The sequence below is a fragment of the Trachinotus anak genome, unplaced genomic scaffold (genome assembly GCF_046630095.1).
Source record: "Trachinotus anak isolate AG129_WGS33_773 ecotype Australia unplaced genomic scaffold, CSIRO_AGI_Tana_v1 ptg000018l, whole genome shotgun sequence".
Lineage (NCBI taxonomy): Eukaryota > Metazoa > Chordata > Actinopteri > Carangiformes > Carangidae > Trachinotus > Trachinotus anak.
The window spans coordinates 10,288,487-10,306,294 of NW_027273869.1; the positions used below are offsets into that span (position 1 = coordinate 10,288,487).

Consider the following 17,808-nt stretch of genomic DNA (forward strand, 5'->3'; position numbering starts at 1 on the left):
AAGCCCTGATAACGACGTACAGGTACCGTGTGGAGTTTTTGTTAGCTGTGCATGGACACGGACATTTCAAATGGTTTCAGGTTCCTCTCTGCTAATCAACAGGTGTCGCTAATGAAACACAGCAGTGCACCAGCAGAGGGAGAGAAGAAGAAGATTCTTACCACGTAAACATGAATGTAAACAATGTGGGTTTAGACTTTCTGGACGATTCACACAATGCATTGTGGTGTTTGGTTGCATTTAAATGCAACCAAAACCTTTTCATCAGCTCCTCCCTTCTCCCAGCTGGAGTATGGTGGCTGCACAGTCAGAGCACAATGATTTTAGAGGAAGAGAATCTAAAACGAAAAATAGCGAGGATGGCAAAAATAGGATTTTGAAAAGTGAAGTGGGAAATACCCCCTGTCCCCCACACAGGTCTGCAGATGGCATTAACCCCTTGGTGGATAAAGACAGCTTAAAAAAAAAAAAGTCACAAAGTGATACCTTTGTCATTTGTTTTAGAGAACTGGAACAGTGACCTGATGGCTTCCAGTAACCTCTCTAAACTAAAGAGCACGCATCCATCTGTGAGCTCTGTCGAACCATTTAGTGAGAGTGGAAAACCTGCTGCCTTTTCCATCTGAGCGATCCTCGCTGTGAGTGCCACTTAACCTTCCCAGAAAGAGAGTAAGGGCAAATATTAAATAAATAATACTTTGAGAGCTGTGCCCCTTTTAAAAAAATTGGGTTCAGAGGGATATACAGAGCTCCTGAACCTCTCTTTATCTCTATCCACACGCACACACACAAACACACAGTGTACCAACCAGTTTGGCCACATAGCAGACAACCAGAGAATCAATCTTCTTCTTCCCCAGTCGAGGCAGGTGTCTGTTGAGGTGCTCTCGAAGCTTGTCGACAGTCTGCAACGCAAAAAACACACACACTGATTATGTTCTGTGCATGCACCGTGCGTGTGTGTGTGTGTGCGTGTGGTTTGCAGTAAAACTTTGTATTTGTCTGTTTCAAGCATACTTTGTTGTGCACTCAGCAAGGTCAAATTGAGTTCACCTCGACTTTTCCCATGACTACAATGTCCCAAAAATTGATTTAACCATGAGTAGTGGGGGGGGGGGGGGGGGGGGGGGGGGGAGCAGAGCAGAGAAGAGGAGAGAAGAGGAGAGGAGAGGAGAGGAGAGGGGAGGACAGGAGAGGAGAGGAGATGAGAGGAGAGGAGAGAAGAGCAGAGGAGAGAAGAGCAGAGGAGGTCTACAGTGTAATGTTGACAGAATGACCTCATATTCTTCTAGAAGAAGAAGAGGATGGGGAGGAGAGAGAAGGAAAAGAGGGAAGAGAGTGAGCAGGGAAAAAGGAGTGAAAGGAGAGAAGCAGAAGGAGAGGAAGGGGTAGAGGAAAGATGGATGAAGTGATGGAGGGAATAAAGAGAGACAGACAGGAGGAGAGGGTCATTCTAAGAATAGCTGAGAGACTCCAGCATCTCGACTGAACTCCATTAAATTGCAGCTATCTGCTCTTTAAAAACTGTGCTGAGCACAGGGAAAACTGGGCGATATGAAATTGTCCATCAAACAGCGCACAGTTAAAAAAAAAAATGCAGGACAGGGACCTCAAGATGCCCTTTTTTTTTTTTAAAAGCGTCGACTCATCTGAGGCGTAACAGGAACTTCACCTTAAAAGATGACTATGGAGGGAAATAATCGGCTGTCAGCATTTCACAGTGGATCTTTAGTGGTCTGTATATCAGCCCACGGTAAAGAAAGAATCCACGAGAGCTTACTCTGGTATATATCAACAATATGAGGTACAATTAATGTGTCGTACTGTGCAGCCACTTTCTCTTTACTCTGCCTCTTCCACTTCTACCACAGCTAGTGACAGCGGAGAGAAAATACACACGGTGCATTGTAGACAATTATTCAAACTGGGAAAAAAAAGAAAAAGAAAGGACATCAAAGTAGGCACTGCATCTCAAAAGCTTCTGATCAACAATCCAGGTTGTGGCTGACGTGTTTGATTGTTTTCTATCCTGCTCCTGTTCTTTGATTTTGAGTGTCAGGATGTTTACTACGATCTCTTTTGGAAAGCTGAAGGACTTTCTGCTTTTGAAACATCCGCATGTTGTGTCACGACTGACTCCGACTGATCCTTTAGCTGAATGATTTATTTGGCTGACAGCGTTTTACAAGCGATGCTTTTCAAGGCTTTCAAGAGGATCCAAGTTCAAACTAAAATCCTTCCAAGATCCCCTGAGTGAGGTGTAATGTGCTAATTAGTGAGCTTTAGAGGGAGCGGTGGGCAGAATTTTGTTGCCTCTGGACAGAGCCAGGCTAGCTGTTTCCCCTTGTTTCTACTGTTTATGCTAAGCTAAGCTAACCAGCTGCTGCTCCAGCTATATGCTCATTCACCAGACTGTTGAACTTGGCTGCAGAGATTTGTTCCCAATCAGCCACAGCAGCATGAGTGAGGTCAGGCACTGACGCTGGGTGATAATGCTGCATTCACTTCACATATCAGAGTTTCAGTGATCACCAGTTTCTGAGCTGCTCGTCAACATCCAAGTCGTAATTGCAAATGAGAAATTTTCGATTTTACTAAAAGCTAAAAGCCAAAACAAATGCAGTCTGTGGCTCAAGGTAATTAGACCCAAACTTAATGAATTAATGCTATGTTGTCAATTTACTGTATTTTTGTTGCTCACACAGCCAACTCTGTAGTAACACAGCTGTCGTCAGTTGTTGAGTTGTTACTCGTCTCATGCAAAGGTACATAAGCCCTTGCTCAAAGTCGGTGTTTCACTTCAGTCTCAAAGGTGCTGGAAGGGGCTGAGGTCAGGGCTCAGTGACGGACAGTTGAGTTCCTCAGCACCAAACTGGGAAAACCCCTTTCTTTATGCATCTCACTTTGTGTATAAAGGCACTGTCATGAAGCGCTCTCCACAAAATTTAGCCCCAGAGTTGGAAGCACACTTGTCTAAAATGTCACCGTGCACTGTAGCATTAAGATTTCCCCAAAGAAATCAAGAAGCCAAGCACAGACCATCAAAAACTGTGTGTGTGTGTGTGTGTGTGTGTGTGTGTGTGTGTATTGAAGCGTCACTCTCTCTCACCAGGCCTATGAGCACCCTCTGTTGATGGTCCTCCTCCTGGAAAAGTGGCACCAGCTTCTTATCTAGAGGAGACCGGGCAACAGAGAGAGCACACACATAAAAGAGTCGAATGAAGAAACCCTTGATGCTGCATCTACGCTGAACTGAAGACAACAGGTAGCCTTGGGTGTGTCAGTGCAGTGACATCATCATATTAACAAAGCAAGAACTTTGACTTGTTTATGACTTTAACAAAAAAGCAGAATCTACGATATTAATAGATTCTTCTTGGGGGGGGGGGGGGGTTCATTTTAAAAATATATCCCAGCGCTTGGGGGGGTTTTTGATGCCGCGAATCCCCTCTGTGTGAGTGTGTGTGTGTGTGTGTGTGTGTGTCTGTGAGAGTGTGTACATACGCTGCAGTTGTTTCATGTCACTCATACAAAAGTGGACCGCACTGCAGCTTGGCTACTTTTAGATGAATTATTACACACTCGCACACACAAACACACACCATCTTTTGATGACTTTTTCACCCATGCGAGAGGCTGGCTTTTTGATGTTCCACTGTAATATGTTACAGATATAAATAGCGCTCGCAGGGCACGGCTAACTGACAGGCTGCACTGCCGGATTCGCTGTATGCCTGTAAGCGGTTCAAAGTTATCAACTGTTTTAAATTTACATATTTTAGACATTTAGCTGATGGTCTTATTCAGAGCGAGCAGGTTCAGTGTGTTTGGCTTCACACCAACAGGACGCGCTGTCTGATAGTCAGACAAAAAAACACCACGTTGGGATCTTGTAAAATTGTATTTTTTTTGTGCTTTTCACTATTTTCTGACACTTCATAGACCACACCTTTAATAAAAAATAAAAGCCCTAAACTAAATCTCCAGATTTGATGGAGGATGATGAAATATTCAGCATCTTTAATACTAATCTAGGTGGTTCAAAATGTGTATGAGGTTTGGTGCTGGGAAAAAATGATCAAAATGCAGTGAGTGTGTGTTTTCCAAGTGAATCTGAGGGAGGTTGTGGGTGTAGGAGATCATCCATGTGCATTAACTGAGGTAAGGGAAGGTCCCGTGTTGTGGCTGACACGAAACAGCTGCACCAGAGTCATGAGAGACAGGCGGACATAAAAAGAGGGAGTGATGGGGAAGGAAGTACCTAACTCCCCACTGTTATATAATGGTAGCATTCTTCACCTCTCTTCTTTTTTTTATTGTCCTTTCTTTTTTTTCACACCCCTCCCCCCCTTTCTCCTCCACTTCTTTCTCTGCCTCTCCGTCCAAGATAAATTAGTGTGGTGGTTCGGTTCAGCTGAATTCTCCAGTGGGCATGAAGAATGCAACCTCAGAAGAACACACAAACGCACAAACCCAAACACTTTCACACACAGTTTTGAGTTCCATTATAAGCCAAGGTTTTGTTATTTATGACACTCACAGTCCTTGTCTTTGTGTGTCTGCGTGTGCGCCTGTGTGTGTTGCAGCTATGGATTCATGTTTGTCTATGGATGTGCATGTTAAGTGTATTTGTGCCGTCTTACCGAGACACCAGGTGTCCACCATTGATAGAACTCTACAAAATAAGAAGAAAAGCTTTGTGTGAAAACAATCCCTCAAGCCAGCATTATAATAAGAGTCTTACTTTTTATGCTGTGAGCCGAGGCAGTATAATGTTACACTGCTGCGGTCGGCAGCAGAAATATATCAAAAATATAAAAGGAAAAAGTTTGTAAGCAGGTGCTGAAGTTTGGCCTGGAGGAAGAGAAGCTACTAATGAACTGAAAAGCTGCTGGTTTGATACCTGGCATGAACCAGACAGAGTCAAATCACAGCAGGTTTACATCAGTGATGGATACAGGTGTGCGCCCGTTGTCAAGTCACTTTATCATAAACTGCTGAGGGGCTGTAGTTCTAATCTCATTTTTAAGGTGTTTCAATTCAAAGTGCACATTTTATATTCAAAGAGTGACCAGATAACCGGCTACAAAAGGGTTCATGCTGGACATGAATGCCAGTAAAAGGAGCAGGCACTGGGCTTTTGTCTAATTTTAAAGTTTCTGGAAGTTTAAAGAGAGGGTGAAAAAAAGAATAAATCAAAGTAGGATACAGTCAATTTCAAAGAGAGAAAAGCCTCCGCACCAGAGGTAAGAGCTCAAGCAACAAAGCTGTGACAGTTACACGGTGAGCAGAACAGACTTTTTTTCCTTTGTAGTCAGTTTTTTCTGGAGTTGCTTACATCGACTTTAGTTATAGAAACTGAACTTGTGCCATCAACAGTCCTGTTCCATATTTATTAAGGCTTCCAGCAGGTCATGAAAATTATGGACTGAATTTTATTTAGGTTCAATACAGCACAAATCAAATAATCTTATCATTTTTTTTAGAGAAATTGGTGAGTTTTACTACTGTGTGGACTTTTGGACTCGCTTCACATCTTGATTGTATTAGGTTATGTTTTATTCCTCAGCTAATTGATTATACTTCAGAACCCATCTCAGCAGTTTAATCATTTAAAGACGTTTCTGGGTGTGGATCCACTGCAGCATAGTTAAAATACAACACCGGTGATATTCTGCACATGAAAAGACCAAATCCAACAATGAACTGATCCAACTAACAAGTACAGTCCGTGTAACCAAAGCCTGAACCACACCACAGGAGTGGCTGACATGGTCTTTCATTATGATGAATATTGTCACTGCAGTTTATCTAATCCCACATAGACTGTCCTGCTGTTCTAACGACTCCCCAGAGCACCAAATGTGTATAAATCCACGACTGAAAATAGTCCCTAACAAAAGCACTAATTTCTCCTGTGTGAGTGAAATCTGCTAAAAACTACAGTGCCCAGCTGTTATAGGAAATAATTCAGCCTTTAAAAAAAAAAAGAAACTATTCTTAAAGATTTAAATCTCCAGCAGGAGCCAGTGGGCTTAGAGCTGAGGCTAGAGAAGTACAAGACAGGCAGAGTAAAGCGTTGTTTGTTTTGGTCTTTTCATGGGATTTATTCACAATAAGAAATATATAACCTAATACCAGCTATGCCCTTTAAAGATGGGTTAAGCTCAATGTACTTCACAGTCAGTTTTAACCACTGCTGTTTTAGGAAACAGTGTAATTTGGATGTGGGAAGGATGAAGTTCTGCAGCTTTCAAAGTGTTCAAAAGTATATGTTGCCAGACCTGACTTTGACAGCCAAATATAAGCTTATATTTTTAAAAACTAGAGCACCATGCTAATGTATATCAACCTCTATAAAGACTGAACCAATGGTGCTGCAGGCTTTTCCAGGTTTAAAATTATGACATTATTTTCTCATTAGAGCAAAGTATGTAAATTTTCCAAACAGTGGAGCACAGTGCAGAGGTGCAGTCACGCCTTCCCTCCCTCCAGTTCCAGGACTGTATGTGTCTGTGGTTACTTCTCTTAACAAAGCTCCAGTGGGAGGCAGACCTACTTCTTTGTGTTCTCCTCCAGGTGATTCATGTGGCTGGATGGTCTCGTCTCCGACCTCTGAAACAAGTAACACCGTCATGGGAGGGCTGAAAATATGCCCCAGTTGTTTGACGCACACACACAAACACACACACACACACACACACACACACACAAAGAAATAATAACAACACACTCACCAGTTTATCCCACTCGGCCTGCATTTGTGAGGTTCTGTATCTGGGGTTGGGAACAGCATCCAGATATTTTGTCCTCTCAGTGTTCCACTGCAGCTCTGTCCAGAAACCCTAGACACATGCATGCACGCACGCATGCACACACACACAAACCAAAGTGACAAAGCAAGGACATTGATGCAAACCACTACTTGTGACAATTGAACGAGTATGTATAAAATCGCACTGTTTTACATGTAAATGCCTTTTTAACATCTGAATGCAGTCGGCTACAGTAATTCCCAGACACTGTATCACCTGGAGCATGTACGACATGTTATGTAACATGCACATTGTCTCAGTATAATCACCAGTCTTTAGTTTTATTAACTCCTTCTGGAAATAGAGCCTAAACTACCTAACCAAAACCTAACCCTCCTTCCACATATTGTTCAACTATAACTGACAAACGCTTTCAGTGTAAGACGTGTGTTTTAAAAATTGAAGAGCATGTTTTTACCTTCCCTTTTAACACAGACTCAATATGCAGCTCAGTGGTACACAACAAACCAGGGATTGTCGACAGACACACTGGTACCTCCTGGAACACAGAAAGGCAGACTAAGTGTGTGTGTGTGTGTGTGTGTGTGTGTGTGTACTACTTAAAAAGGAAATGGAACTGCAAGTGTGTCCTCTTTGCATTCACAGCTATACATACACAGAGTTGCCCTTTTATGTTCTATGCATATGCAAATGTATATGGAAGTGTGTGTGTGTGTGTGTGTGTGTGTGTGTGTGTGTGGTACCTTCTTGTCGAATACAGAGGAGTAAGGCAGGACTTTATCCAGGCTGAGAGACTTCCCGTAGCTTATTCTGTACAGAGAGGCTGTGTGTGTGAGACACAGACAGACAGTCAGAGAGAGAGCTCTGCTTTTAAACACACTTATGTAGAATCTTTATTTAAATATAGTCACAAGACAAATGAGGCCCTTCAGCCAAGGTCCCACCATTATCACTATGATATATTAGCGAGCACAGGTTACAAATGTATCATTAATTAGGTCAACGTTATTGTCTTCATGTAGTCTACAGTATTGCCTGAATTAATATGACCTCTGTATCTAAGAGCAAGTTAAAGAAGTTATTGCAGCACCAATAAAATGCTAATTTATGCTGCAAGGTGTTCTGACATCTAATGAGATCATCTACTCTCTGGGTGATGACTGTTTTCCTAAATGTAAAATTAATATCATGTACTGATTATTTCCTTTAACAGAATGCCAGACGGACGTGCTGGGGCATACAAATGTGCTGTTGCGTGTCTGCTAGGACTTAACCATATTTGCACTGTTTTCTATGCAAGTCTCCAAGGTCTCAAAATAACCAAGTCTATTTTTCAAACTCTTTAGGCCTGCGTGGGACGCCTGGCACAAGTCTGCGAGAACAAATTTAAGAGCCAAACGGAGTTGATGAAAGAATTCGGCTTTGTGCAGACAAGATGCAAGCAGTCTCTAGTCACCACAAAGAGAGGGAGACATAAAAAGGCAAGAAAGGAGCTGGACTCCTGAAAAGGAAGTCAAAGTGATACTCAGGAGATTTGTGTCCCCTTCAGCTGCCACCGACCTAGGATGAACTCTTGGATCTGATCAAAGGATTCGAAGGTGTTCACGTTGTCGCACAGCCATTCAATAATCTAGCGGCATGATGGAAACACACAGGAGACAGGTGTCACAGAGGTGGGAGCTCAGCATTAGGCTCCAGCCATACTGCATGCTCATTAGTACATTTCCATATAAAGTGAACAATCTACCACAGTCTACAGTTTATCTTCCACTCTTTAAAAAGAAAAGTTGAACATTTTAGAGCAATATTAGCTTTTTTGCTGAGAGTTAGATAAGAGGATGGATATGATCACATGGTTGTAGACTGATATCTTGTTTAGTAATACTAATAAAAGTCCTATTTCCCGATAAGGATTTATTTTTTTTTTGGCAATCTAGCTTTGATGGTGTACTGTTTACGTCACAGAAATATGAAAAATGACTGATGTCCTCAAAGATATTCCCTGCAAATCTTACAGCCACGGTGCACCAGAGTGAAAACTCATTTTCTGCTGCCCATTTCCTATGCTGTTTGAAGAAATATGCCTTTGCCACCAGTCAGTTTGTCCGGAGACATTAAACATAACAATAACCGTTACATGGACAGGAACAAGAGAGAAGTAAAATAAGGAGTGGAAGGACACAGTCTTCTCTTAAAGTTGCAAACTGCTGTGAAAAAAAAAGAGAAAAATGCTAACAAGCAATCACCTTTATTAAAGCAGCTACTTTTTGTGCTGCTGGCCCCATTAACAGAGTCTACAAAGAATACTAAAGTTATGTGTGGTGTCCAATTTCCCAGTGCTAGCTGCACTAATGAAGCTCGTGACTCATTTAACCTCTACAGAAAGAATTTATTACAATCCATCAGAGCAGCAAGAACATCTTAATTTAGGTGAACTACTAATAGAGTCTGAGTCATCGTCAGCACTGCGCCCAAACAAAAAATCTGTCCCTTTCTTTCTGTCTTTGTTTGACTCTGTTTGATCTCTGACCACTTGTCTTCTCTATGCTCCTGTGTTATTTAATCTTCTTGTCTTTTCTTTCCCTCTCTGTCCTCTTCTCTCCATCTGCTCCCTTCCAACTCAAGGTTGACACCTATTGAATTTAAACAGAAGTGCAGAAAAGCTGCCATCGTCAATTTATTTCCTGTGAGCTGTACATCAGTTTTCTTTTCCTCAAAGTGCCAGACACTGACATGAATGTGTACATTTTAATATAAGTTGCTGCATCCTTTGTCAGATTTCCCACTGTTTTGCTTCTTTATCCTGCCCATCTTTTCTGTGTCTCTGGTCCTCCAGGAGATTTTACTGATCTTCGTGACTTTGTTTAAATCCTGATAACTACTGAAGTTTCTATTAACTCTATGTTGTATAAAATAACAATAATGTGTTGTATAAAAATGCAAATAAAATTTTTTGTATGTGCCGTGGGCCCAGAGGATGTTATGTGTTCATTTGGGAAAAACTGGATGTTTAAATTTTGACACGGGAACTTAACTGTTTCAGTAAATTAGATTTAAATGTCAATAATTTTGTCCTCCCAACTCCTCGTTCCTCTCCCCCATCTGTACCTTCAGCTCCAGATTTGGGTCGTTTCCCATGTAAACCAGAAGGCAGTGGAGGGCGGCCAGGCGCTGAGGATCAGCCTTACTGCTGGGACACCTTGGACGGATGTGATGTACAACAAATTTACCTTTATACTGCATAAGCATATACAAACACACAGGCACAGAGGCAGATGCAGTGGCAGACAGCCAACAGTCAGGGACTATACAGTGATGAATCTACCATTAAAAAAAAAAAGCTGAAAAATGAATGAATTTTTGTGCTCAGGCCAAGAATCAAGCTCAAGTTAAATTTGTTTTAAGAAAGTCTCAGCAGGTGTAGACACAAAAATAACCCTCACCTGTCTGCTTCCTGCCTACCTATAGCCTCACATGCTCTTCTCTAGGTATATAAATACCACCTCAATAATAACCCAAAATATATACAGCTCTTTCGTTTCCTCCAAAAGCTTGTGAATCATGCTCACCTGGAGGATGACCGCAGGATCTGCAGCAGGTAGGCAGGGCTAAGCTCAGCAGTGTGGATCTTCCCACTGGCCAGGTCCAGCAGGCTACCACAAGACTCTTCCTCTGCATGCAGCACTGTGACGTTAACTGACTGACACTGCAGGCCCAAGTCCACATCGTGACCTTAGGGTTGTCGAGACAGACAGAAACTGGATTAATATGAGGACCGCCTCCTATTTCTTAAAATAAAACAAAAATGAAAGATCCATGTACAGGTTCCGCGTTTAAAAAGCCATATCAGGGATAAAATGTACTGTAGCTGAGAAAAGAGATGAACAAACATGATTTGTCCAAAAACCTCGTCTTACCGGAGAGGAAGAGGGAGTGACAGAGCATCTCCTGCTGCCTGGTGTTGATACAGTGGAGGAAATAATCCTTCAGATACACCAGGATGTAGTAACCTACACACAAAAACAACACAGCATCACTGCCAGGGTGCACGCTGCGTTAGTACGCTGTATGCACACAGGACATTTATTAGGCTGCATGAGGAAACACACACTTATTAGTATTTGTGAGTCGGTGTTCCTGTTTCTGCATGTTTGGCAGCCAAGCTTACAAACTCACACACACACACACACACACACACACTTGGCTGAATTTATAAACATAATGATGTGTGTGTGTGTGTGTGTGTGTGTGTGTGTGTGTGTGTGTGTGTGTGTGTGACTATATTACATTTCAGTGTGTGCACTGACCTATAGGGATGAAGAGTGGATGGAGCTGTGCGGCTTTGTGCTGCGACCGGTCACTGCCCAGAGACACCCTGAACGTCTTGCTGCAGTCTGCACAGAGCGAGAAATTAGCCTCATGATAAGAACTTAAAACTTTCTTTGGACTAGACAACAGCAGATAGTATACACACCTTTGTGAACCAAGACCACGGTGTATATTAGTTCCTGTTTGTCTTTCAGAGGCTGGCTGTAGCACACACACATGCTTCCTTAAAACAAACCACGGAGAAAGAGCAGTTGTGGATCACACACTTAGATGCCATTATTTCAAGATCACAAACATCCGTGATAATCAATGTGAGATTAAGCAGGCTGTGTTCTGTTTGTAAAAATTTTTTTAAAAATGCATTGATCACTGAGAGGACAGGGATTATGAAGCTTTTGTTTTTGATTCAGAAATGACAAATTCAATCAAGATTTTAGTCAATAATCATTCAACAAAATCGGTTCATGTTCTATTGCATGATTACATTGCATCATTGTGCAGTAAAGAGTGTAATATAAAATTTCTGACTTGTTACAGGGACCTACTTTCTTGTTTTCAGAAAGAGAAAAAAAAACACACATCAACATATTAGTTATAATAACTCACATCCATGTGAAAGCATGTTATTCACACAAGGATGAGCATGTATGTGTGTGTGTGTATGTGTTACCTATTTGGTTTGTGAACACTTTCATCCGAACACGCTCCTGTTCTGGTCTCTCAATGTGATAATGATCAAAGCCCAGGTTTACAAACCTGTTGGCCGCGCACACGCGCGCGCACACACACACACACACACACACACACACACACACACACACACACACACACACACACACACACACACACACACACACACACACACACACAAAAAATCCCGGTTGGTGAATTTCAGTTAAAGATGCATAGATAAATACAATACAACAAACTAATGACTTGCACAGCACAGATAATGCACATGGATTATTTTTTGTCTCTATTGGTGCGAGTACACTTCAATAACATGCAAAGGAATGCAGAATATATAAAAACATATTTCTAATACTGCAGTATAGTCGTTGCCTTACTTGACTGCGTGGAAAGCATTAGCAGGCAACTCTAACGGAAGCTCCATCTGTTGTACAGCAGCGTAAAGCAGGAGAACGGCTTGTTGTTATCAAAGGAAAGGACAACTAACAATTGAAGCATCTGCACAAAAACGAATCATTTATTAAACTAAAAGACATAGAGTTGACTTACCGCAGTCTCACAGTTATGGTTGGGATAAAACTGAACACATCGCAGCAGGAACTTGTCCTGTGAAAGCCACGTAACCGTGTGAGAGGTCATTTTGAAGCTCGTTCAGTGTGTTAACTGGTGTGTGACGTAGCCATCTTTGTGTGGATGAATGTACGTATAGTTATTCAGGCCTCTGTGTGTGTGTCTGTGTTACCTTGTGTGTGAGACAGTAGAGTCTTTGTGAGTGTCCGTCCCACTGGACCCAACTTAAATCCTCTACTATTCTCTCTACAGTTTTGTGCAAACGCTCCGGATTCGCCATCACCTGGTTCATACAAACACATTCATATTCAGCATATCCTGAATTCTTAATGCACAGCTACTCCAAGGAGGATAAGAGACACAGTGTAGTTTATAGCCTGAGAATGAGGTCGGAGCAATATATTCTTTACACAGTATTATGTAAATACATTCCAACTGTTTTACTTATTAATTGCTAGATATGTGGACCTTTGGAAGGAATTTATACCTCTAAAAAATGCACAAATCTGCCGGACAGATGCAACTTTTAGCATATACTTCCTTCAAAAAGAAAAAAGAGGAGGCAATGTGGTGAATGTAGAGTGCAACTTACCACTCTATAACCCTCCTGTTTGGTCAGCAGAACATGGTACAGATCCACATCTGAAGCACACAGAAGGATCATTATATATAACTACCACTCACAAATGTCCAGTGTAATTTTTCTCCATAGAACTGAGAGATCAATTATCTCTATTTTTGTTTTATTTAATGACAAGAAGCATGAAGACACTCACATCCGTCATCTGTCAGCAGGAGCAGGTGGCTCTCAAGCACTGATCTCCTGTCAGTTTCCTGGTGGAGGAACTAGGGGAAGCCACAGAGAAACATGATGAGTCAGCGTCCGAATTAGTGGTTTATGATACTTAGCAGACAGAGACATTAGTTTGCTGATTTTTATATTTCAATGAAGTTGTCAAACATTCTGTAGCATATCTGTAGATGTGGGGTTTGGCAACGTGGTGGGCAACAAATAATGAGGAATGCTAGGGTTACAGCAGCTTAATGCAGCTTAATGACATAGTCATTTATAGTATTCCTCTGTTGATGAGATGACATCATTTAGAAAGAGTCGTAAACAAAGATTAAGTGATTAAGGGAAAGTGATAGAAAAGCGTTTGCACGCCAGCGCACTTTCAGGAAGCTTAATAACATAAATAGCCACTGTAAGCTCCATTGCTCCATAACTGCAATGTCAGCTCCTGGCTGCAGTAAAGCGAAAGTAGCCAAGACAACACACACTCTACCTGCACTTTGACCCTGCAGTCAACTGCCTTGAGGACTTTAGTGTTGTTGATGGGATGGATCTCAATCAGGAGAGTCAGACACTTGGAAACTACAAAGATCAGACAGAATTACGGCCAAGACTGAAAATGCCACATGTGGATTTAAGATGCTTTAAGTAGCTGAAAAGGTTAGTGTCATAGCTGGTAAATGAAATTTGAGAGAGAGAGATCCTGGGTGTTACTTGGTCTGAGGCGCTCTTCTCCTTTGGTATTTTGTACCAAGCTGACAGCTGAGAGGGAAAAAGCAAAGGTGAAGTGTGACGTGACTTAATATTACACATATTTTCCACATAAACAACACTGATTTGTATTAAATCATTGTTTCTTAACAATGGTTTGGCACCACTGCAGTCAACAATCTCCACCCTCACTGCATCCCTAGACACTGACGCTTACACTTGATTTTGGGCCAAGAACACAGGTATTGTTAATAATGTCTGTTGCTGGTTAATTCATTGTCTGTGCATTGCAGAGGCTCACCCAACAACGTCTCCTCCTTGTTCAGGGAACAGCTGCTGACACACACCTGCTTGTCAAACGAGTACAGGAGCTGTTGCAGAGAACACAAACGCAGCCGCATGGGGATGAGTGTGCAAAGATTCAGCTGCACACACAAAAGCAAAACCTGCAGCACTGAAGAGAAGAAGACAGGACACACACACACATACACACACACACATACACACACATACACTACCTTGTTCTGTTTGGTGTTGAAGTCGTACTTCCCAATCCTGGTGGTATCTGTTGCCCCCTATCAGAGTAGAATAGACTAGAATGAAATCCTCTACTTAGGTCATGTGTCAATAAATCAATCAAAGCACAGAGATGGATAATCCTAACCTGTTCTGACCACTAGACCCACTTTCCCACTGGTGTCTTCCAACACAGTGACATGTGTGGAAAGTCACGCTTGACCTCCTCATTACCACGGCTGACCTTGCTGCTTATCCTGACCGGACCTGCCTCACTTCAAACCAGCGATCCGCCACATTTTTGGCTCAGAAGACTTAAAATAAAAGCAAGTCTTCTTTGAAACGCGGGGCACAACCAGGCATGCATTAAATTGTAAACCTTGTACTAAAAAAGAGATTATTTTCTGTTTGCAGGCTGCACACCGTCTTTAACCTCCTAAACCCACAGAGTCTTTGGCAGGTCTATCATTAAAAATGTATGTTGTGCAGAGAAGCGTGGTTCAACACACAGAACTTTATTTTAAATTCTAGTAAGGAATCCAAGCTTTCCAAAAATACCAAATATGTGGAGCAGAACTGCAGAGAAAACTGAAAGAAAGAATATAGAATTTTTTATTTGATGGTGTCCGTTTGACGAGGAATGGCATCTGGGATTTGAATATTTCACTTCACTTAAACAAGCAGATGCAGAGTGGTTGTCAAGCCAAGTGCACATAATGCACATATAACATGTAAGATACAGGAATTCTACAGAGAAGTGTGGGATCTTAGGTTTATAACAACTTTCACGATATGTTACACTAATTATATCCAAGTTCAAAGGATGTTATTATGGTGAAATAAAGAAAAATATGGTGATTATTTTGTGCAGTTTAAGTGTTACTTTCATACAAAGGGTATAATGAAGTGACACTGAATTGCATCTTGTAACACCGCATTAATATGAATTAGGATAGTCACACTCACTTAATGAGCATACCCAGTATAAGAAACACATAATATGCAGTGACTTCTCTGTGGACTTACCTTCCAGGAGTAAAGGATGCCACCATCTCTCTCAATGTTCAGGATACGAGTCTCTACTTCGCCGGAGTATTCTGCAAACACAGGATTATTATGAACAGCCCTGACAAAAAAGTTTTTAGTGTCCCTGCCAATGTTCACACTGAAGTGTGATGCAGAATGAATATAAAGTGTGTTTCCATTGTATAATTAGTTGTTGTTACATACAGAAAGTGCCCACATGTTTAGGGGAATTATTAGGCAAAAATAAGCTGCTTAATGGTATAAGCATATTGCCTGCATGAAAACCATTGACATGCATCAATATGTATGCCTGTGTACTAAACATGGAGTTTACAGAAAACATGTCATACAGAGTTTTGCTTGTTTTTTTTTCTTTTTCAATTATTTCTTATGGGTTTACTGTACTTTAATTGCTTTTAAGCTGTATGATATTTGAAAGACTGTGATTTTGGATCCTGCGAAAATAAGCTTTTAAGTCTGTAAAAAAAAATGTGCACTGTAAATATAATATTTTCTCAGATGCTGAGAGAATGAACTCCAGATATTTTAGGGTCTTCGTTCAGGAAATTGATATTAGATTATTTTCAATGTGCGTCATAGTTAGGTTTATGAAGGTGTGCAGACTGCTTTTAAGGTTTCATACGGTTTTTAGAGAAATTTGAAGAGTAAACAGCGCCATCTAGTGCTCAACACGTTAACACCTTGAAGTCATTAAAAAAGTTTGGAGTTTTCTGTTTTTTGTGAAACTACAGATAAAGGACATTTTTTCTTTTCAATAACTTATTATTGAACTAGATCTCAAATGTATACAAACATGCATAATACACGTAATTCACTATAAATTCAGTAAGAACAGTGAAAAAAAAAAAACTTGAACCTTTTACTTTTAGCTAGCACTGTTAGCTAGCTAAACTGTTCAATTATGCCCTTTAACGCAGGGAAACTGTTTGTCACTGATAACACCTGAACGCCTCACCTTTCACCCTGCAGACAGACGCCTCCTTCCTGAGGATATCAGACACCACATCTCCGTGCAGGTCAAACCTTTGCTTTAATATCAGCATCTGCACAGGTCAGTCTGCTCCCTGGTTTTCAGCGCAGAAATCCCTTCTTTGAAAAGACTCCGGAGTGAGTTGCGTTGAGGAGAGGCAGCACCTTGCAGCTGGCGACTGCTCAGGCTTGGCATCATGTGACCGAGAGTCTTTACGTGTTTGCTTTGGGCACATGCAAAAATGGCAGCGAGCGGAGCACTTAGGTTCGTTTCTGCATTAACTACCCGCTTCTTCCTCCTGACTTCAGATGTTTTTATTGACATGCGGAAATGTAATGTTGAACCCCGAAGTTAGCTCCTCCCTCCGCGGGGGGGGGGGAATCACACAGCCGGGAAAATCGCTGCCATAGGCCGAGGGAAGCATCAGTCCAGCGGCTCGGAATCTCTCACCGCCCCGCTGAGTGAGTTCACCCTCCTGTCACAGTCAGGCCTTTCACAACGGAGTCATGGCACTGCTGAACAATGTCCCTAAATGTATTAAACTGTATACCAAATTATCAGTTTTTAAACGAAAAACCTCTTATATACAGTTGAATGTTATTGCTACATCAGTTGTATTCCCTCCAAGAAAAAGATGATAATAAAGGCTTCTTCCCCTCTACTTATTTTATTGCAGCAATGAAGCTAATAAGCTAATAATATACCATGCTGTTCTTGTCCAGACAGGAATTTAAATCTGTTGAGCTCCAACAATTACATTTTGTGATTAAACAACACAAATAGCACAGTATACACACATTAAATATTCCAAATCTAGTGATTAAACAGGAAGCTAATTAGTAAAAGAAATACTGTCCATTGCTTTAAGTACATAAAAATGGAAAAGCTCGGTGTATGGGTTGAACAAGCTTATTTATTATTATTTATTATTATTATTATATTTATTATAGTAGTAGTGGTAGTAGTACTAGTAGTAGTAGTATTTAAATGACATGCCTGCTATTACTCCAATATTTGGGGGCCTGGACCACTACCTGTGATGTATAGACATCCACAGAAACATGTTGATCTTTTACCTTTTCACAATTAAAGCAAAGAATAGGTATACATGTTAAATGTTATTAATAAAGACTGTGACGTTAGGTAATCAACTATTTATTAATGGTTTAATCACACAGGAGCCTTTGAAATTTGCTCACACACACACACACACTTTTGTCTAATTAGACCTCAGAAGTCTGTGGGCATGTGCTGACTGCAGTTGGCTGATATCTCCCTCACTTTCTTGTTTGATGTGTTGCACCTGATTAAGTGGGGCGACATATTCTTCTTTTTCGCTGCTATTAGCGCACAGACTTTCGTGACCAGCCCAGTCTAATCAGATGTGATGCGTGAAAGTACGTGTT

The 17,808-nt window shown here is 41.3% G+C and overlaps 1 protein-coding gene across 4 annotated transcripts in view; it reads right to left on the reverse strand.

Annotated features, from left to right (window-relative positions):
• The window catches only part of gsap (gamma-secretase activating protein), a 31,083-nt gene extending 13,846 nt beyond the window's left edge, over positions 1 to 17,237 (reverse strand). The window contains exons 1-26 of one of the 4 annotated variants that reach the window (XM_071502901.1): positions 16,388 to 16,970; positions 15,412 to 15,482; positions 14,388 to 14,444; positions 14,171 to 14,240; positions 13,873 to 13,920; positions 13,652 to 13,740; positions 13,142 to 13,211; positions 12,958 to 13,007; positions 12,538 to 12,648; positions 12,345 to 12,401; positions 12,173 to 12,219; positions 11,776 to 11,861; positions 11,251 to 11,328; positions 11,084 to 11,170; positions 10,694 to 10,786; positions 10,346 to 10,508; positions 9,885 to 9,975; positions 8,337 to 8,406; positions 7,520 to 7,599; positions 7,234 to 7,314; positions 6,738 to 6,845; positions 6,560 to 6,615; positions 4,644 to 4,675; positions 3,110 to 3,171; positions 810 to 905; positions 607 to 654 (exon numbers count right to left, since the gene is read on the reverse strand). In XM_071502901.1, coding sequence (XP_071359002.1) covers positions 607 to 654; positions 810 to 905; positions 3,110 to 3,171; positions 4,644 to 4,675; positions 6,560 to 6,615; positions 6,738 to 6,845; positions 7,234 to 7,314; positions 7,520 to 7,599; positions 8,337 to 8,406; positions 9,885 to 9,975; positions 10,346 to 10,508; positions 10,694 to 10,786; positions 11,084 to 11,170; positions 11,251 to 11,328; positions 11,776 to 11,861; positions 12,173 to 12,219; positions 12,345 to 12,401; positions 12,538 to 12,648; positions 12,958 to 13,007; positions 13,142 to 13,211; positions 13,652 to 13,740; positions 13,873 to 13,920; positions 14,171 to 14,240; positions 14,388 to 14,444; positions 15,412 to 15,482; positions 16,388 to 16,475 — 1,989 coding nt within the window. In that variant the 5' untranslated portion in view covers positions 16,476 to 16,970. Of the gene's footprint in view, positions 1 to 606; positions 655 to 809; positions 906 to 3,109; positions 3,172 to 4,643; positions 4,676 to 6,559; positions 6,616 to 6,737; positions 6,846 to 7,233; positions 7,315 to 7,519; positions 7,600 to 8,336; positions 8,407 to 9,884; positions 9,976 to 10,345; positions 10,509 to 10,693; positions 10,787 to 11,083; positions 11,171 to 11,250; positions 11,329 to 11,775; positions 11,862 to 12,172; positions 12,220 to 12,344; positions 12,402 to 12,537; positions 12,649 to 12,957; positions 13,008 to 13,141; positions 13,212 to 13,651; positions 13,741 to 13,872; positions 13,921 to 14,170; positions 14,241 to 14,387; positions 14,445 to 15,411; positions 15,483 to 16,387 lie in introns of all 4 variants that reach the window. The other 3 variants (XM_071502905.1, XM_071502904.1, XM_071502903.1) reach the window with 3 other exon arrangements.
• Between the last annotated feature and the right edge of the window lie 571 nt (positions 17,238 to 17,808).